This window comes from Balaenoptera ricei, chromosome 3 (assembly GCF_028023285.1).
Source record: "Balaenoptera ricei isolate mBalRic1 chromosome 3, mBalRic1.hap2, whole genome shotgun sequence".
Taxonomy (NCBI): Eukaryota; Metazoa; Chordata; class Mammalia; order Artiodactyla; family Balaenopteridae; genus Balaenoptera; species Balaenoptera ricei.
In genome coordinates, this window is record NC_082641.1 from 114,341,856 (window position 1) to 114,358,054 (window position 16,199).

Genomic DNA, 16,199 nt, shown 5'->3' on the forward strand with positions numbered 1-16,199 from the left:
CCCACAAACCTTTGGCTGACATAAATGAAGCAAGCAATTCTAAGCAATTCTAGAACACATCCAGGGAAAACCTTCTGCATTTTGAATAGGGAAAATGGCCTAGATTCGGCATGCGTTTTGTTCTCATTTGCTTCTTGCTATGAATTTTGTTACTAAGCTGTGATTTATCCCTGGTGCCTTGCCTTAGGCATTCTGTGTTAATAATCTGGAGGGGACAGAACCAGCCCACTAAGCAGTATGTGTTCCAGTAAAAGAAGAATATTTACAGATCCCTAAACCTATGCCTTTGCCCCTCCTCTAACACCCCACCTCCACCCCCAAGGCTTGGAATGCTGATCTGTTCAGTTTGTTGTCTGGGCATCAGACAGTCTGCACACCTGTTTCATTTCTATTCCATAGCTTCAGGATTCACCTCTGGAATTGAATTTGGTCATGACCTCCAGGAGAATCTAATTACAAGTGGCCCAGACTCACTGGGATTGCCTGAGTGGAAGTAACCCCCCTCCAAAGCAATAATCTCTGCATCAGGCTGGGCAGGAAGGGATTTTAGCCAAACTGTGCCTTTTTAACAAACTCTTCTAAGTTCTTTAGGGAGTGTCTATAGCCCTTGCTTCCTCTTATCATGGGGCAAAATGAGTTGCAGTAACAAAGACTTCCTTTAAGGAAAAGCTGGGTTCATTGTCTTGGATCATCCATAATGGCTAGATTCACTATTGGGGTCTCTTGGGACTTTCATTTGTACTCACGCCCCGTGACATGAACTTTCAGTGGACTAACTGAATAGACTATTTTTGCTGTTGTTGTTTCTCAGAGGGGACATTATGGGCTGAGTTTATGTCCAGTTAGCTGGGCTAAGTGGTAAGCAATACACTATTTTATCCATAGCTCAAACCATGTAACTAAATAAATTCTAAATGGAATTGAAGCATTTAATGTTTAAAAATTACATAGTCAAAGCCAGAATAAAATATTAGTAGTTATATAATCTTGGCCTGGGAGAGGTTTCAAAACTACAGAGGGAAAGTTTGAAAGATATTCTCACATAAAACTTTACTTGTAGATATTGAAAACATATTAAGTAAAAATATAAGGCAAAAGACTGAGGAAAGGATTTGTATTTGCAACACATATGACAATGGATGATGTCTTTCTTAGATAAAGAGCTGTTATAAATCAATATGAAATGACAGACATCCTTGTTGAAAAATAAAAGGAGGACAAAATCTTTCAGGAAAACTTGATGCTTTTTGTGGTGACAAGAGCTCCACAAGTAACTTGATAGGTCAGGTTAGTGGTGTCTTCTGGTTTAATATGTAGTGGGAAATAAGTGAACCGTGTCCTCACTGCATTGTGTTACATTGACCTTGGAAACCTATAATAATATATGCTTAGAGAGAAGGCTGGCCTTGGAGAGGAGTGAGTAGTACATTCCTCATCCCAAGAGCTTGGGCACTGGAGCGAGCCCCAATGTCTTGTGAGGTAATGATGCTCTCTGAGTCATGTACCAGTCATCACCCATAATTTTCAGGAGCTATGGGATACAGGGCATGGTGCAGAAGACCAGTCACTGCAGAGGTCTGGGACTGTCTTTCAAGAAGAAAGTATCTTGCAGTTGACGTAGATGATATTCACCGTGAAGCCACTTGTCTCACGAAAAGTCCCCACTGTCAGATAGCTGGTCTCTAGGCTAAACTTGAGGTTCTTTACTGATAGGCATGGTGGCTGCTGGTTCCATATCCTCCTCCCACCCACTCTGGCTCTCTACCAAGTTTGCCACAGATTCCTCCAATTGTGTCAGTCACAGGAATCTTCACAGAGATAGCCGGAGGAGTAAGAAAGCAAAGGTGCATGCCTGGTTCAAATCCCAGCCCCATCATGTACCGGCTGTGTGAGCTTGGGCATGTTACAAAATCTGCTTGAGCCTCAGTTTGCTTATCTATGAAAGGGATAATGGTACCTTATTATTAAGTTGCTGTGAAGATTAAATGGAGCAACCCATTTAAAGTGTATAGTAAGAGTCCAATAAATGGTACCTATTATTTTTATTCATGTGTTTATTTGCCAAACATTCACTGAACGCCAACTATGTGCCAGGCACCATACAGAGCAGGATGCAGGAGGCACAGGACTTGTTTGTCTCTGTGGAGGTCCCAGTCTAAAGCAAGCGCACTGGTGTGAGCCAGCGCTACAAGGCTGTGGGCAAGGATGCTCCGGTCGCCTTGCCCTACCCAGGAACTCATACAACCCCATCAACCTTCAGGTGCCTCCACACAGGGCTGAATGGAGTTAACAATTCGGCTGCATACTGACTTTTCTGAACAAGGCCCGTTTTCCTTCCTGTCTGCAAGGATCATCACCAACCCTTGATTTCATGCAAATCCCCTTTCTGATTTCTCCAGCCTGTGCTGTCTTTGATTGTTTGACTTCTGCCTTGCAGTGGAAGGGGCTGAGGTTTCATCAATAGGCCACCCTAGCATAAGAACTGCTCCTAATGAAGTCAAAGGGGAAAAAGTGCCTGAGAGTGATGTTGAATAGACCGTGATTCACCCTCTTCTTACCCGGCGGGGGTGTGTGTGTGTGGGAAGGTTGGGGCTGACTTATCATGCAGAAGGCAGGAACGAGGTAATCCGTTCTCTACCAGGTCTGTCTCGCCTGGATAACAGGACTTTAATAACAGGTTGTCTGAAGAGGCAGTTGTGCATGGGCCTCAGAGAACAAATGGATTAACAAGGCGAGGGTTTGGGGCAATTGTTATGGAAATTGCTGCTGCTTCAGGATGCCATGAGGCCCTCCCCTCAGTGTCATGGAACTCTGCCCGCCACCCCGAACAGTTCAGTTCAGGGTTACCTACCCAAATCTGCAAGTAGCAGCCTCAAATTAAGCAGGAGGCTCAGCTCCTGAAAGGTTGTTTTCTCAAGTTCAAAGACAATAGCTAGCCTTGAGCTAGAGTTCTGCTGAAGCGGAAACAATGCTCACTTGCCATCCCAGTGGGGACTGCTAGAAGGTGCTTGGAATCTAGAAAGACCCCCGCACCAGGGCTGTGCTTCTCTAATACCCAGACCTGGAGACTGAGAGCAGTTGGACCAGCCTTGAGGGCAGTCAGGGCAAGAGCGTCCAATGCCTGAGGAAGTCTGGACCTCACCCCTGCCATGGTCCTCTGAATCACCTCTTGGTTTATCCTGGGCCCTAAATGAGGCGTGATTTAAATGGTCCAGAAGTAGAAGAGTCTGGCCCCAGAATCAGGGCCAAGGAACTGGGATGCACAAAGCCCGGATTTATTCATACTGAGGGTCCAACTCTCCCCCTGATAGCCCGGTTGCTCCTTGAGGGCAGAGCTATGTTTTCTTTCCCCTTGAAACCCCAAACCTAGTGCAGAACCTGGCACACTGAAGGTGCTAAATAAATTCATTGTCCTTTGAATGAATGAGTCCCCGTTGCATATTTTGGCTCCCTGTTCCTGATCCCAGTGTTGAGGTGAGGCTGTTGTAACGCAGAGTACAGGTTCTGGGTTTAACTGTGAGCTTTTTGCTAAATAACTTTGCCTCGCTGTGCCTCTTTTTTCCTAGCTGCAGAATGGGAAAACAATAATGTCTACTTCACAGGCTTGTCGTGAGGATTAAATAAGTTAGCAGAATGTTTGTGAGGTGCATAAAACACTGCCTGGCACAGTGCCTGAAAGACTCTCATACCCTACCATCAATTCTCAGAATAATCCTTTAAAAATATGAATCAGATCCTGCCTCTCTCCTTTAGCAGCTTTCCATAGGCTAACAGTCAAACCTAGTCACCCAGCCAAGGCTCCCCTGACCTCACTCTGGCTCGCCCCTCACTCGGGGTGCTGTGCCCCTGCCCCTCTTCCTGGAGTGCCCTTCCCCCTTCTCTCCACATGGCCCCTCCTCATTCTTCTCATCCGTTAGACTTTAATTGTCACATGACTTAATTGTCACATGGTCAGGTCAACCTTCTCCGACCATGTCTGAAGGAGGTCCTTTTCTAATTATTCTTTTGCATGACAATTTTATTTCCTTCCTAGCTGTCAGCACTTAACCTAAAATGTTCTTATTTGTCTATTTGTTTATCGTCAACATCACCATCATTATTATTATTTTGCCTCTTTTCCCATTCACGGAGCATTGTGACCTCCACAAGGTCATGACTTGCTCATGGCTCTGCCATCAGTGCCCAGAACAATGTGTGGCTCACAGTGGGGGCTCAGGAAACATCTTTTGTCAATGAATGGTTGAAGCTAGGAAACTGAGGCACGGGGTGATGTGGTCTTAGCTTGCCTCAGACCCACTTAACAGCTGTTTTTCTGTTAATATTCTAGAGCGAACCCTGGACAGTCCAGTTTCCTGTCACTGTCACTTTGAAGAATGACAGTTTAAACCTTATTCCCATCCTAGAGTTGAATTTTAGTGAATAAAAGGTCAGAATTTCCCCGTTTAAGATGCTACAGTCAGTCTGAGAATAAGACAGAGGACTTGAGTCCCTTAAGGATAAGATAGAGGGGAGTGCCTGCAAATATGCTGTGAAGGCCTCATCCCAAAGAGCACATTTTCTATGTACCATCAGGTCTTTTTCCTCAAAACTTTGTGGGCTTTCAGCCTGTTCCAGAAGTGCAAAGGTACCAGGCTTTTAAAATTCATGTCATGAATAAACATGAGGAGAGGGTATAAATAAACATTATATGATAGTAGAATGTCTGCTATAATAGGTATAATCATTCTAAAGTAGCTCAGGGAAAGATCTATATTTTTATCACTTATTGGAGAATTATGTGAAGATAAGAATTTACATTAGACCCAAACTATCTTTTTGACACGTAAAGGTCATTTCCAGATGCCCAGCCTCTATGAGCCTGACCTGGGCCCCAGCATTGACCACTGCCATCTCCTCCATCAAGTCTTAGACCTCTCTGTGCTAGTTTCTCCACATGAAAATGGGTATAAAGAGTTCTCTCATTCCCCCCAAACCCTTATGCCTAACTTGAATTCATAAGATGAAAGGTGAGATTATAACTTTCAAATATGATAAAGTATGATGATAATGCTTGTGTATCAGGGATGCACATATTTCAACACGGACCCAGGATCCTGGGAAAATCTCTCCTCATTAAAGCCCAGGAGGCTGACTCCATTCCACATCCGCACCTGCAAACACATTCAGCATGCTCAGCCCAAAGCACACGGCAGAGGCCACGGTCCCATGATGCTGTGCTGATTTCTCTTAACTGGCCATTGGTTATAGTGAGTTTTATGAGGGCAGACAGTATAATCCAGCCTTGGCTGCCCTAGTGGGACCTCCTCTGCAGGTGGATCCTTGTTGGGGCTGTGGCCCTTTGCTGTCAGAAGGCCCCTCTGGCTCATCACTCCCTTCTGGATGTTTCTGGGCCTGTATGGCTCACCTGACCATCTCCCTTTTCTCCCTTCCTTGGGCCAGGGAAGTCTCAGGCTCTTCTGTTTGTAAAACACAACATGGCATTTTTAGCTTAAGGGCCCCATGCACCCCTTCAGCAAGTCTCTGCTTGTCCCTTGGTGCTGAGGATGGGCCCTCTTTAAGGCCCCACTGCTCCTGCAGTCCTTTAGGATATGGACCACTTCACCCATGCTCCTGGGAGGTAGATCTGAGTGTTTGACTTCAGCTCTGCTGGGTATGGGTCCTGAGGAAGGCCAAGGCCCCTATATCTTTCCTGGATCACTGGGACCTTGCCCTCTTCCCCATCATGCTCTCCTTGATACCCTCCCCACATCCTTTTAGGGCCTTACCTATGTCAAAACCTGGAGAACATCCTCCTTCTCCCCCCCTCCGCACCCCCCCGCCACGTGCAGGCAGTCACCGTGGTTCATCCACTCTAACCGCCTCAGCCTCCTTCTCCATCCCCTGTCCACAGCCTCTTCATGGATCTATCAGCTCCCTCTGGAGCTGCATTTCCTTCACAACATTTGTTCAGTTGTAAGCGAGCCCTCATTCCTGTGACTATTTGATTAGTATCTGTCTTCCCAACCAGTCTGCAAGTTCCTTGAGGGGAGGAATCCCGACTGCTTCTACTCATCATAAAACCCCCAGCACCAAGCTCGGGCATCCCCTCCCATCCTCTCCCATCCCTTCCAACCCATCCTTCACACCATTGCCGCAGCGCTCTTGCTGAGGGCAGATCCGACCATGCTTCCTCTTTTTAAAAAGGCCTCATCGGAGACTCTAGCACCCTATTGGGACTTACTTAAAAGACCTTCACAATTTGGCTCCTGCTGGATTATCTGATTGAATTTTCTGCCATTTCCCTAAACTTTCACCTGCTTGCCTATTTTTTTTTCTTCTTTTTACCAAAGTTTATTCTTAAATGTACCATAAGCTGTAAGACAACACTTCATTCCAGCTACAGGTGGCAACAGATGTTATGGCAGGCAATCCAGATGTTTAAACAGGAAAGGAATAAGGATCACCATGGCCTCAGGCACAAGGAAGAGCTGACTTCTGGGCAGATTTCTTACCTGCACCTTGGCCATGGGGCTTTCCCCTCAGCCTTTGCTTTTAGCTCCTAGAGTTTCTTCCGCTCCTCTTTCTGTTTCTGCATGAATATCTTATCTCATCCATCTTCTTGGTCTGTTTCTTGGGCTGCTTTAGGGGCTTCTTCCTGCCACCATTGTGGCCAGACATGGTGTTTGTTGTCCCTTCCCCAGACCCTGCCACTGGAAGCGGCTTTTGTTGTTGTTAAGAAAATTTTCACGTATTATGAGGCATTGAAACATCTGAACAAATCCATATCTGGGCAATGAGGCAGCTGCTTTCTCCTTCACTTAAAAATGCCCTGCTCCTTTACCTTAAACAGGCTGGAATGCCCTCCTCATCCTCCTCCAAGACCCTCCGTTTAGGGTCACCCCCTCCATGAAGCCTTCCCTGACCCTGCCAGGCAGAGTTCAGTGCTTCCTCCTCACCGTGCCGCCCAAGTACCCTTTGATGATGATCACATGGTGTAAAATAACTGATGCACCCCCCTCCCCCTTTTTTTTTTGGAATTCCCTACTTGTCTACGCGTTCCTCAGGGATGGGAAGATTGTCTTATTAATCTCTATGACACCTGGGCCAAAACAGAACTTGGCATGGAGTAGCTGTTTCATAATGTTTGTCAAATGAATGAGCACACTTTGGAAAAGAAACCTGCTTTACCCAGGGGACAATCACAGGCTGATTATTGAGAGTTGAGATATAGAATCATCAGGTTCTCAGTGATAATCAAAATCTGAATTTAGTATGCTATTCTTTAGAATTTAGTGTCACAGGAAAGTGACCCAACTTTTTTTTTTTTTTTAAATGAATTGACATGTATTTATTTATTTATTTATTTTTGGCTGTGTTGGGTCTTCGTTTCTGTGCGAGGGCTTTCTCCAGTTGCGGCAAGCGGGGGCCACTCTTCATCGCGGTGCGCGGGCCTCTCACTGTCGTGGCCTCTCTTGTTGCGGAGCACAGGCTCCAGACGCGCAGGCTCAGTAGTTGTGGCTCATGGGCCTAGTCGCTCCGCGGCATGTGGGATCTTCCCAGACCAGGGCTCGAACCCGTGTCCCCTGCATTGGCAGGTAGATTCTCAACCACTGCGCCACCAGGGAAGCCCGACACAACTTCTAAAGGCACTCAGCTTCTCCCTTAGAGCATAGGCCCTGGTATGGGAGTGGGGGAGTTTCAGGTAAAAAGGTGGAGGACGGGCTTGGAGCCATGCAGATCTGGGTTCACATCCTCTTTTGGCTCTGTGGTCTTGGGCAAGACCAATATCTCATGGAGCTTCAGGTTCTTGGTAGTAGTATCTATGTCATTCCGTTGTTGTGTGGATTAAACGAGAGGGCAGATCATGTGTCTGTCATGAGTTGTTCAACAGCAGGGTGGTGCGGTGGTCCTGGGGTGGTGTATGTGTGGGCAGAGTCTCAAGGAGCCTCTGCCTCAGCCCCAGTGCCCATCTCCAGGTTCACTGGAAGGAGGAACTGGCTTTCCTGCAGCCCCACTGAGGGGGGTGGAGCTGAGTCAGTGCCTTCTGCCCCGGGTGTGCATATGAGTCTCTCTGTAGGGTATGGAAATTTCCCATGACTGTCATGGAAAATAGAAGCTTCTAATTTTGCCTAGCACTGCTGAAGTTCCTTCCATTAAAATGATTCCTGGGGAACAGAATAACCTTAAGAGAGGTATTTTTTGATTAGCAATGTCTCAACCCAGCTATGCTATGAAGCTGACTCCACAACAGCCTGTAGAAAAGATTGGCTGGGATCATCTTTTGAGGGTCAGGGCCTACATTTTTTTTTTTTTTTTGGAATTTAGTTTTGGCTGGGTAGGGTCTTTGTTGCTGCACACCGGCTTTCTCTAGTTGTGACGAGCGTTGCGGTGCACAGGCTTCTCACTGAGGTGGCTTCTCTTGTTGCGGAGCACGGGCTCTAGGTGCACGGGCTTCAGTAGTTGTAGCATGCGGGCTCAGTAGTTGTGGCTCACGGGCTTAGTTGCTCCGCGGCATGTGGGATCTTTCCGGACCAGGGCTTGAACCCGTGTACTCTGCATTGGCAGGCGGATTCTTAACCACTGAGCCACCAGGGAAGCCCAGGGCCTACATTTAATCTCCAGTCAAAATTAAGTGGGGGAGGCCAAGTTCATCCAAAGAGAAGACCAGGAGCCCATCCTGGGTTATGTTAGAGAGCCCTTCACTTCCCTGCTCTGGGTCCCCTCATTGACCCCAACCCCTCCCATTCTTCTTTGTGTACCTGTCCTGTCATGGTCACCAGTCCGAGTATAGGGAAGGCCACCCTTTTCCTACACATTCTCACCCAGCTGTATTTCATTAGTGAGCCAAGGATTTTTGTCTCTGTTTTTCCAACACTGAAACTAGAGTGCTGGACCTCAAGGTTTCCATATGATCTCTAAGCAGAAAGCCTTTGCCTATGGAACATGTGCATTCCGGCAAAGGTGGCCACAAAACAAAGCTGCATAAAGCAAATCCTATTTGTCTACTGACTTCCATGATAAAAATCAAAGGTATGTTCCCATTAAGAACAAAATTTCTAACAGTTGGAATTGAGAACTTTAAGACTTTTTGAAAGAAAATGCATTTTCAGGCGATTTCACCTCCACTTCCTTACGCCCGTCTCAGGACACTTAGATTTTATACTCTGGGAGCATAAAACTGGTCTGCACACCTTCTCCTCCTCACCTCTGGTCATTTGCAGTTTCTAATAGAAGTGACTTAGAGACAATGAGCTGCCAGCTGGTGCCCATCTGCCATGCGCAGGCAGGCCCAGCTCACCACCCAATAACCTGTGCGCACACGTGCCCCTTCTCCTGCTCCTCCCTTCACGCCAGCCCCCGACACTGAAGCAGCTGTGAAACATAACCAGACCTTTGGTTCTGAAGGGAGAGGAGGCTGGAAAGTTGCCTCCTAACTGCTCCTAGGATTTGACTGCAGACCATGCTCTCCGCTGGAATCTGGCTACGTATTCTGACTGCACAGAGCTTGAAATCCTATCAATAACGCACTCACTTAGGTTAACAAGCTCTTTTTGTTTTTCAATGCGCAGAGCTGAGCGTGGTCTGTCTCCCCATCTGAGTAATGATGAGGTAGAATCAGATCAGCATTTCTCACTGTGTGGTCCCAAGACCACCTATATCAGAATCCCCCAGTGGATTGTTTGTGCTGACTTCTAGGCCTACCTGGAAAGGCCGTAACTAGGCTCTCTAAGGGGTGGGGTCCGGGAAGACTCAGGTTTAGCCATCTCCCCGGATGATTCCGGTGTGGTCTGAGAAACACTGGTCTCAGTGAAGACTGTTCATACTGTGTGTTTATTCATACCTTGGGCAGAATTAGTTCAATCTGTCTGTTTTCCTCTACCTCCCCTCAGTGAGGTGTGCCAGGTGGACGGGATGGGAATTTGGGGGTGGGGAGGGAGGTACAGTGATTCTGGAACTGGAACACCCTGGAGGTTAGGGCAGGGCTTGGCTGAGGGTTGTGGGTCTGTTGCTGGTGGAGGAACCTTCTTCTTCTCTTTCCTTTTGTCCCAGGACGTCTCTCCCCCTCCCATTTGGGACAGCACTATAACTGAGGGGGATTCGGGTGGGACTGGCTTTTGTGAGCTGGCCTGGGCCCACACCCCTAGGTGAACAGGGCTCCCGTGAGACAGCTGTCTGTTGGTTCCTAACAGCTGACTTTCAAAGTGGACCCCCTTAGGGACCCAAGCTGTCCTTGAACATGGCTGGGGTGGGGTTGAGGGGGGCAAAGATAGGGGAAGGGTACCCGCAGTGTGCTCCAGCCCAAATTTCCTTTCTGTATCGTTGAGTCTTCTGACTCTATAGAAGCAGTTGAGAGGACCATCTTACCCTAAAGCTATAAATTCCACACACAGAAAGAGGGCGCCCTGGGGGTGGGCCAAAGGGATGATCCTGAGCTGGGCAGGGTGGCCTGGGTGTGGGCTGTTATGAAGCATTCTCCAAGGGAGTCATTGGACTTTATCATCAGCTTTGCTGGCACTCAGAATAGCTCTGAGTCCCCCTGAAGCACGAGAATCCTTTATCCTCATGTGGCTTTTTGCTTATCAAAGAAGATCTCTGGGGGGGTGCGATACGCTCCAGAGAGCAGTCAAAAGGTAAGAGATGACATTTACAAAAATCCATTCTTTCCTCTCCACTTCACCGCTCTGTTGACTGTTTTCCTGTTCAATCAAATCCTATTCACAGCTTCACATCCCATTTTAGGAGTTGCCAAGGCGATAAATATCCTGTCCTTTCTTTACTGTGCTTGCTTCGGCCACGCCTTTTTCTCTCCCTTGCCCATCCTGGAGAGCCTGAATCCTCTTTGGTTGGGTTTCTCATGTCTAGAAAGCTCCATTCAGTTCCCAGCAATGGGACAAGCCAATTGCTTTGGCCCTTCCTCCTGCTGTTACCTTTCCCCATGACTTTTCCTGATCCCAGAGACTCCCTTTATAGATTGGCTGTGCTGTGTCCAGCTGAGAACTGTGGCCTGGACAGCCCTGCTCTTAAGTCATGCCCTTTTTCATTTTTCATGTGTCGTGTGCTACCAACTTTCGGAGGGACTGTGGGCTGACAGTACAGCCTCCTTGTAGGGGGAGCGAAGGGGGATTGCACAGAACACCCAGGGCAGGAGAAATGGGACAGAGGTCCTCATGGTCAGATTCCCAGTCAACTGCTTATCCTACTGCCTCGAATCTGGCTTCCTTTCTCCTGTTGATTCCCTCATTCTTGCTTATGAAGCATTTAGTGAGCAATGCTATGTACAAGACATCGTGCTAGACTGGAAACACAGGAGGGACATCAGGGCCTGACCACAGAGGGTGAGAGTCTCTGTGTATTGACTGACATCTTGACTTGACATCAATAAACAATGCATCCCGCACTGAGTGTGTACAGTTAGCTTTGCCTCTAGCAGATCCAGAGCAAATTTGCTTTTGGGTGATTCAAGCTTATTTCATTCCTTCAACAGTTAATCACTGAGTGTTGGAGTGCTATAAAGTGGTCCAACTGATCCACTAATGCACTTGGCCTGATGTGGTGGACAGTTGGTAGGCTAGGCCCCTGTCCAGAAAGGTCCCATAGAGCCAGTCAGTCCCCAGGTGTCCTTTCTTACAGCTCATCCTGCCCCCTCCTCCTTATTACTCATCGTTTCCATTATGATCACTATTATTCATTGAAGGCTCATTATATGCCAAGCACTATATTCAATCTGATTTCTTCTTTTTGGATCCTTACAACAATCCTGTGAAGCTGGCCATCTTGGTATTCTCACTCCAGAGCTGGGGACATGAATGCCCAGGGGGGTTAAGCACTTGCCCAAGGTCACACAGCCAGTAAGAGGAGAACTCAGACTGAAACCTCGTCTGCCTGAGCCGGGGGCGTGTGGTGTGCTGAGACACAGAGCTAGGCACCCCTCGGGTGCATTTCTCAGCGCTGGCCAGGCACCTGTTCTCTGTGAACACAAACTACTTCTTTGCCTCCGAGAGTAACAGCTTTTGTGCTTCAGCAGCACCAGAGGCCCACCCTTCTGGGCAATTCTCCTCGGGCGGGGCAGCGCTGTCCACGGTTCTGAGCTGAGGGGCGCAGGGTCCATCGCACTTGGTCTGGGTTCTTCGAGTTATGGACCGTCCCTTGAAGAGTGATTTCTCTGGAAGAAGGGTCAAGTGGAGGCCCCTTGCAAGGTGGGACCTGCTCAAGGAGTCTGCACGGTGCAGCTCCGCCACTGTCACTGGCTGGAAAATAAATTCCAGGCCGCTCAAGGGTTCTTGGGGACCAGTGTCCGCAAGTGCTTAGCCCTGTTGGTTCCAGCTGCCATGCTTGTGGCTGGACACCTGACTGTCCTTCCCTCAAGACTCTGGGCGGGAGCCTGATGAAAGCAGGGAGCAGTTCTGGGACCAGGTGAGCCTGGGGCAGGACCTGGACTGGAAACGCTTCTTTATAGAATCGCTTTGTTTATTTGTGAAGGTATTTATGAGCAAGGGTGGGAAGTCTTATTTCCATCTTGCCTGGTGAGGCTCAGATCAATCAAGTGACCTGGCTTAAAGTCATTAGCTACGAAATGCCTATGCCAGTGTAAACTCAGATTTGCCAGATTCTTCTACTAGACCACTGCTCAGTGCTACTGATGGCCCTCCAGGAGACCTCCTGGCGTCCCCTAGAGGGGAGGAGCTCCGGGTCTTTGTGGACATAGGCTCAGTGAGCTCCGACGCCACCCCGTGGGGGAGGCCTTGGCATTGCTTGCTCTGCCTGCAGCAGCTCCTTCTGGGCCCCCGAGTCAGTCGGCCTGACAGCGCCTTGCCTCTCGGTCACACCGCATGCCTCTTGCCTCCCTCACCTGGGCCTTCCCTGCTGCTTCTGAGGCACGTGGTGCTGCAGGACTTGCTCGGTGCCCATGCACAGCACTGGTTTGCCCAGCCAGGCACGGAGAGCTGCTGACCTGTGCCCACAGGCAGACCTACCTCCCATGCTGTGCAGATATGGCTTCTCCGGGGGCGGACCTAGAAGTGTAGGTACACTAATGTCCTGTGGAGTGAATTTGATTAATGAAAGACAGCAGATGGAAAAGGTCTGGCTGATAAATTATCTAATTCTATCCTGATGGGCTATTCTGAGATGTAGTACTATATGTCTCACTGTAGAAGTCTGTGATGACCAAGTTGTATGTCTTGGTAGACGGTGGCCAGGTCAGCAACCTGTATGTGCTTTCCCTCCCCCCACACGCCATTTTCTTTTTTCCTTTGATCTTATTTCATTTGGATTACAACTCCCTCTCTCCAGTGAAATATTGGCATGCAAGACCTGCCCAGGGCTTTGTTTTCTAGGTAACATAGGCTAAGCCAATCATAATAGTAATAATTCCTTCCATTTATTTAATTTACTGTGTGGCAGCTAAATCAGCTCATTGAATCCTCACACTGTCCCTATTAAGCGGGTATTATTAGTTGCCTCATTTTAAAGATGAAGAAACTAAGACTCAGAGAAGTTAAGGAACATGCTCATGGCCACACAGCATGTAAGTGGCAAAGTGAGGATTAAACCCAGCTCTTCTGCTTTTCCAACTCCAGAACCTGAACTCGAAACCACCCTTGAATAAAGTTGCCTTTAAGCTTTAGAAATGCCAAGGAAACCTGAGCCTCTGTGAGGAGACACTTGCAAGAGGCTGCCAAGGATCCCTGGGAAGCCCGGAGAACCCCTCAGGAGAGAGCAAAGGGGTACTCACGTTGTGAACGCTGGGTTGTACTTTGCACCTCGGTAGTAGGAGTACAGATTGAACATCCCAATCATGAAGGCCACAAATACCATGATGAAAATGACCATGAACTTGAAGATATCTTTCACAGTTCTCCCCAGGGAGATCTGCAGGGGCCCAAAACTCTCGTTGGCCGGCAGGATGTACGCGATCCGAGAGAAGCTCAGCACGACAGCTATCGCATACAGCCCTTCCGATATGATCTGAGGGTCTGAAGGCCACCACTTGTCCCTGGCTAAAAGAAAACCATCTGGGTTACTCACTGGGCAACAGGATCTGCTCTGGAAGAGAAACCAGTTAGGCATCTTTAGAGGCCTCTAACCTCATCACTTGCCATTCCTGCCCTTGTCTTTAAATTAATCCTAATACATCGAAGGTGCCACCCTCCCTCTTGGAACATGCTGGCCCATCTGCCTGGAACACTCTCCCCTCACTTCAATCCCAGTCATCCTTCAAGACTCTGCTCAGGTGTCATCTCTTTCAGGAAGCCTTCTGTGCCCCCCACAGGCTGGGGCAGCCTCCCTGTACCCCTTTCTGCTCCCACGGTATCCCGTGTACCCTCCTGTCATGCACTCACCATGCTGCTTGCTATCCTATCTTCCTTCCTAGTGTTTGAGCTCCACAAGCAGGGGCTGTCCCATTCACAAGGAGGTGGTGGGGAGGAGCACAGACTTAGAGTCAGACAGACCTGAGGTCGAAAGTGGCCTTTCTATGCAGGGGCTGTATGTAAAATATGACTCTCGGCAAGTCAATTAACATTTTTTTTTTTTTTTGCTTTTAAAATCTTTTATTGTCATTTAAAAAAATTTTAATATTTTAATTTTATTGGAGTATAGTTGATTTACAATGTTGTGTTAGTTTCAGGTATATAGCCAAGTGATTCATGTAGTTATACATATACAGATATTCATTCTGTTTTAGGTTCTTTTCTCATATAGGTTATCACAGGGTAGAGTTCCCTGTGCTATACTGTGGGTCCCCGTCAGTCATCTATCTTATAAATAGTAGTATGTGTATGTTCATCCCATCTCCTGATTTATCCCTCCCCTCCACATTTCCCCTTTGGTAACCATAAGTTTGTTTTTGATATCTATAAGGCTGCTTCTGTTTTGTACATAAGTTCATTTGTATCTTTTTTAAAAAATTAGATTCCACATATAAGTGTTATATGATATTTGTCTTTCTCTGTCTGACTTACTTCACTTAGTATGATAATCTCTAGGTCCATCCATGTTGCTGCAAATGGCATTATTTCATTCTTTTTTATTGCTGAATAATATTCCATTGTATATATATACCACAACTTCTTTATCCATTCCTCTGTCGATGGACTTTTAGGTTGCTTCCATGTCTTGGCTATTGTAAATAGTGCTGCAATGAACATTTGGGTGCATATATCGTTTCAAATTATGGTTTTCTCTGGATATATTTGGGATTGGGATTGCTGGATCATATAGTAGTTCTATTTTAAGTTTTTTAAGGAAACTCCTTACTGTTCTCCATAGTGGCTGTACCAGTTTACATTCCCACCAACAGGAGGGTTCCCTTTTCTCCATACTCTCTCCAGCATTTATTATTTGTAGACTTTTTGATGATGGCCATTCTGACCTGTGTGAGGTGATACCTCATTGTAGTTTTGATTTGCATTTCTCTTATAATTAGTGATGTTGAGCATCTTTTCATGTGCTTTTTGGCCATCTGTGTGTCTTTTTTGGAGAACTGTCTATTTAGATCTTTTGCCCATTTTTTGATTGGGTTGTTTGTTTTTTTGATATTGAGCTGCATGAGCTGTTTGTATTATATATTTTGGAGATTAATCCCTTGTTGGTTACATCATTTGCAAATATTTTCTCCCATTCTGTGGGTTGTCTTTTGGTTTTGTTGATGGTTTCCTTTGCTGTGCAGAAGGTTTTAAGTTTAATTAGGTCCAATTTGTTTATTTTTGTTTTTATTTTCATTACTCTAGGAGGTGGATCAAAAAAGATTACGGCAATTTATGTCAAAGAGTGTTCTGCCTATGTTTTCCTCTAAGAGTTTTATAGTGTCTGGCCTTACATTTTGGTCTTTAATCCATTTTGAGTTTATTTTTGTGTATGGTGTTAGAGAATGTTCTAATTTCATTCTTTTACATGTAGCTGTCCAGTTTTCCCAGCACCACTTATTGAAGAGGCTGTCCAATTAAATTTTTAAGCCTCATTTTCCCCATCTGCAAATTGGGGATAATATCATCAATGTGGTGAGGATGAAATGAAATCATTTATGTAAAGTGCTTAGCTGGAAAACAAATTGCAGGCCACTCAGGGGTTCCTGGGGACAAGGGTCTGGCACACAGCAGGTGCTGATAAATGTTTGTTAAATGGCTGAATGAAGTCCTAACCACAAGTTTAGCCATAGATCAGAACAAATGAGCTCACACGGGGGCCAGGAATCTGAAGGTTCTTGCCTGAGAAAATGC

General features: G+C 46.9%; 1 protein-coding gene across 5 annotated transcripts in view; it reads right to left on the reverse strand.

Moving 5' to 3' along the window:
• The window catches only part of TRPC7 (transient receptor potential cation channel subfamily C member 7), a 124,055-nt gene that overhangs the window by 17,905 nt on the left and 89,951 nt on the right, over window positions 1–16,199 (reverse strand). For all 5 annotated transcript variants that reach the window (XM_059919486.1, XM_059919490.1, XM_059919489.1 and 2 more), the window contains one exon: window positions 13,715–13,979. In XM_059919486.1, coding sequence (XP_059775469.1) covers window positions 13,715–13,979 — 265 coding nt within the window. The remainder of the gene's footprint in view (window positions 1–13,714; window positions 13,980–16,199) is intronic.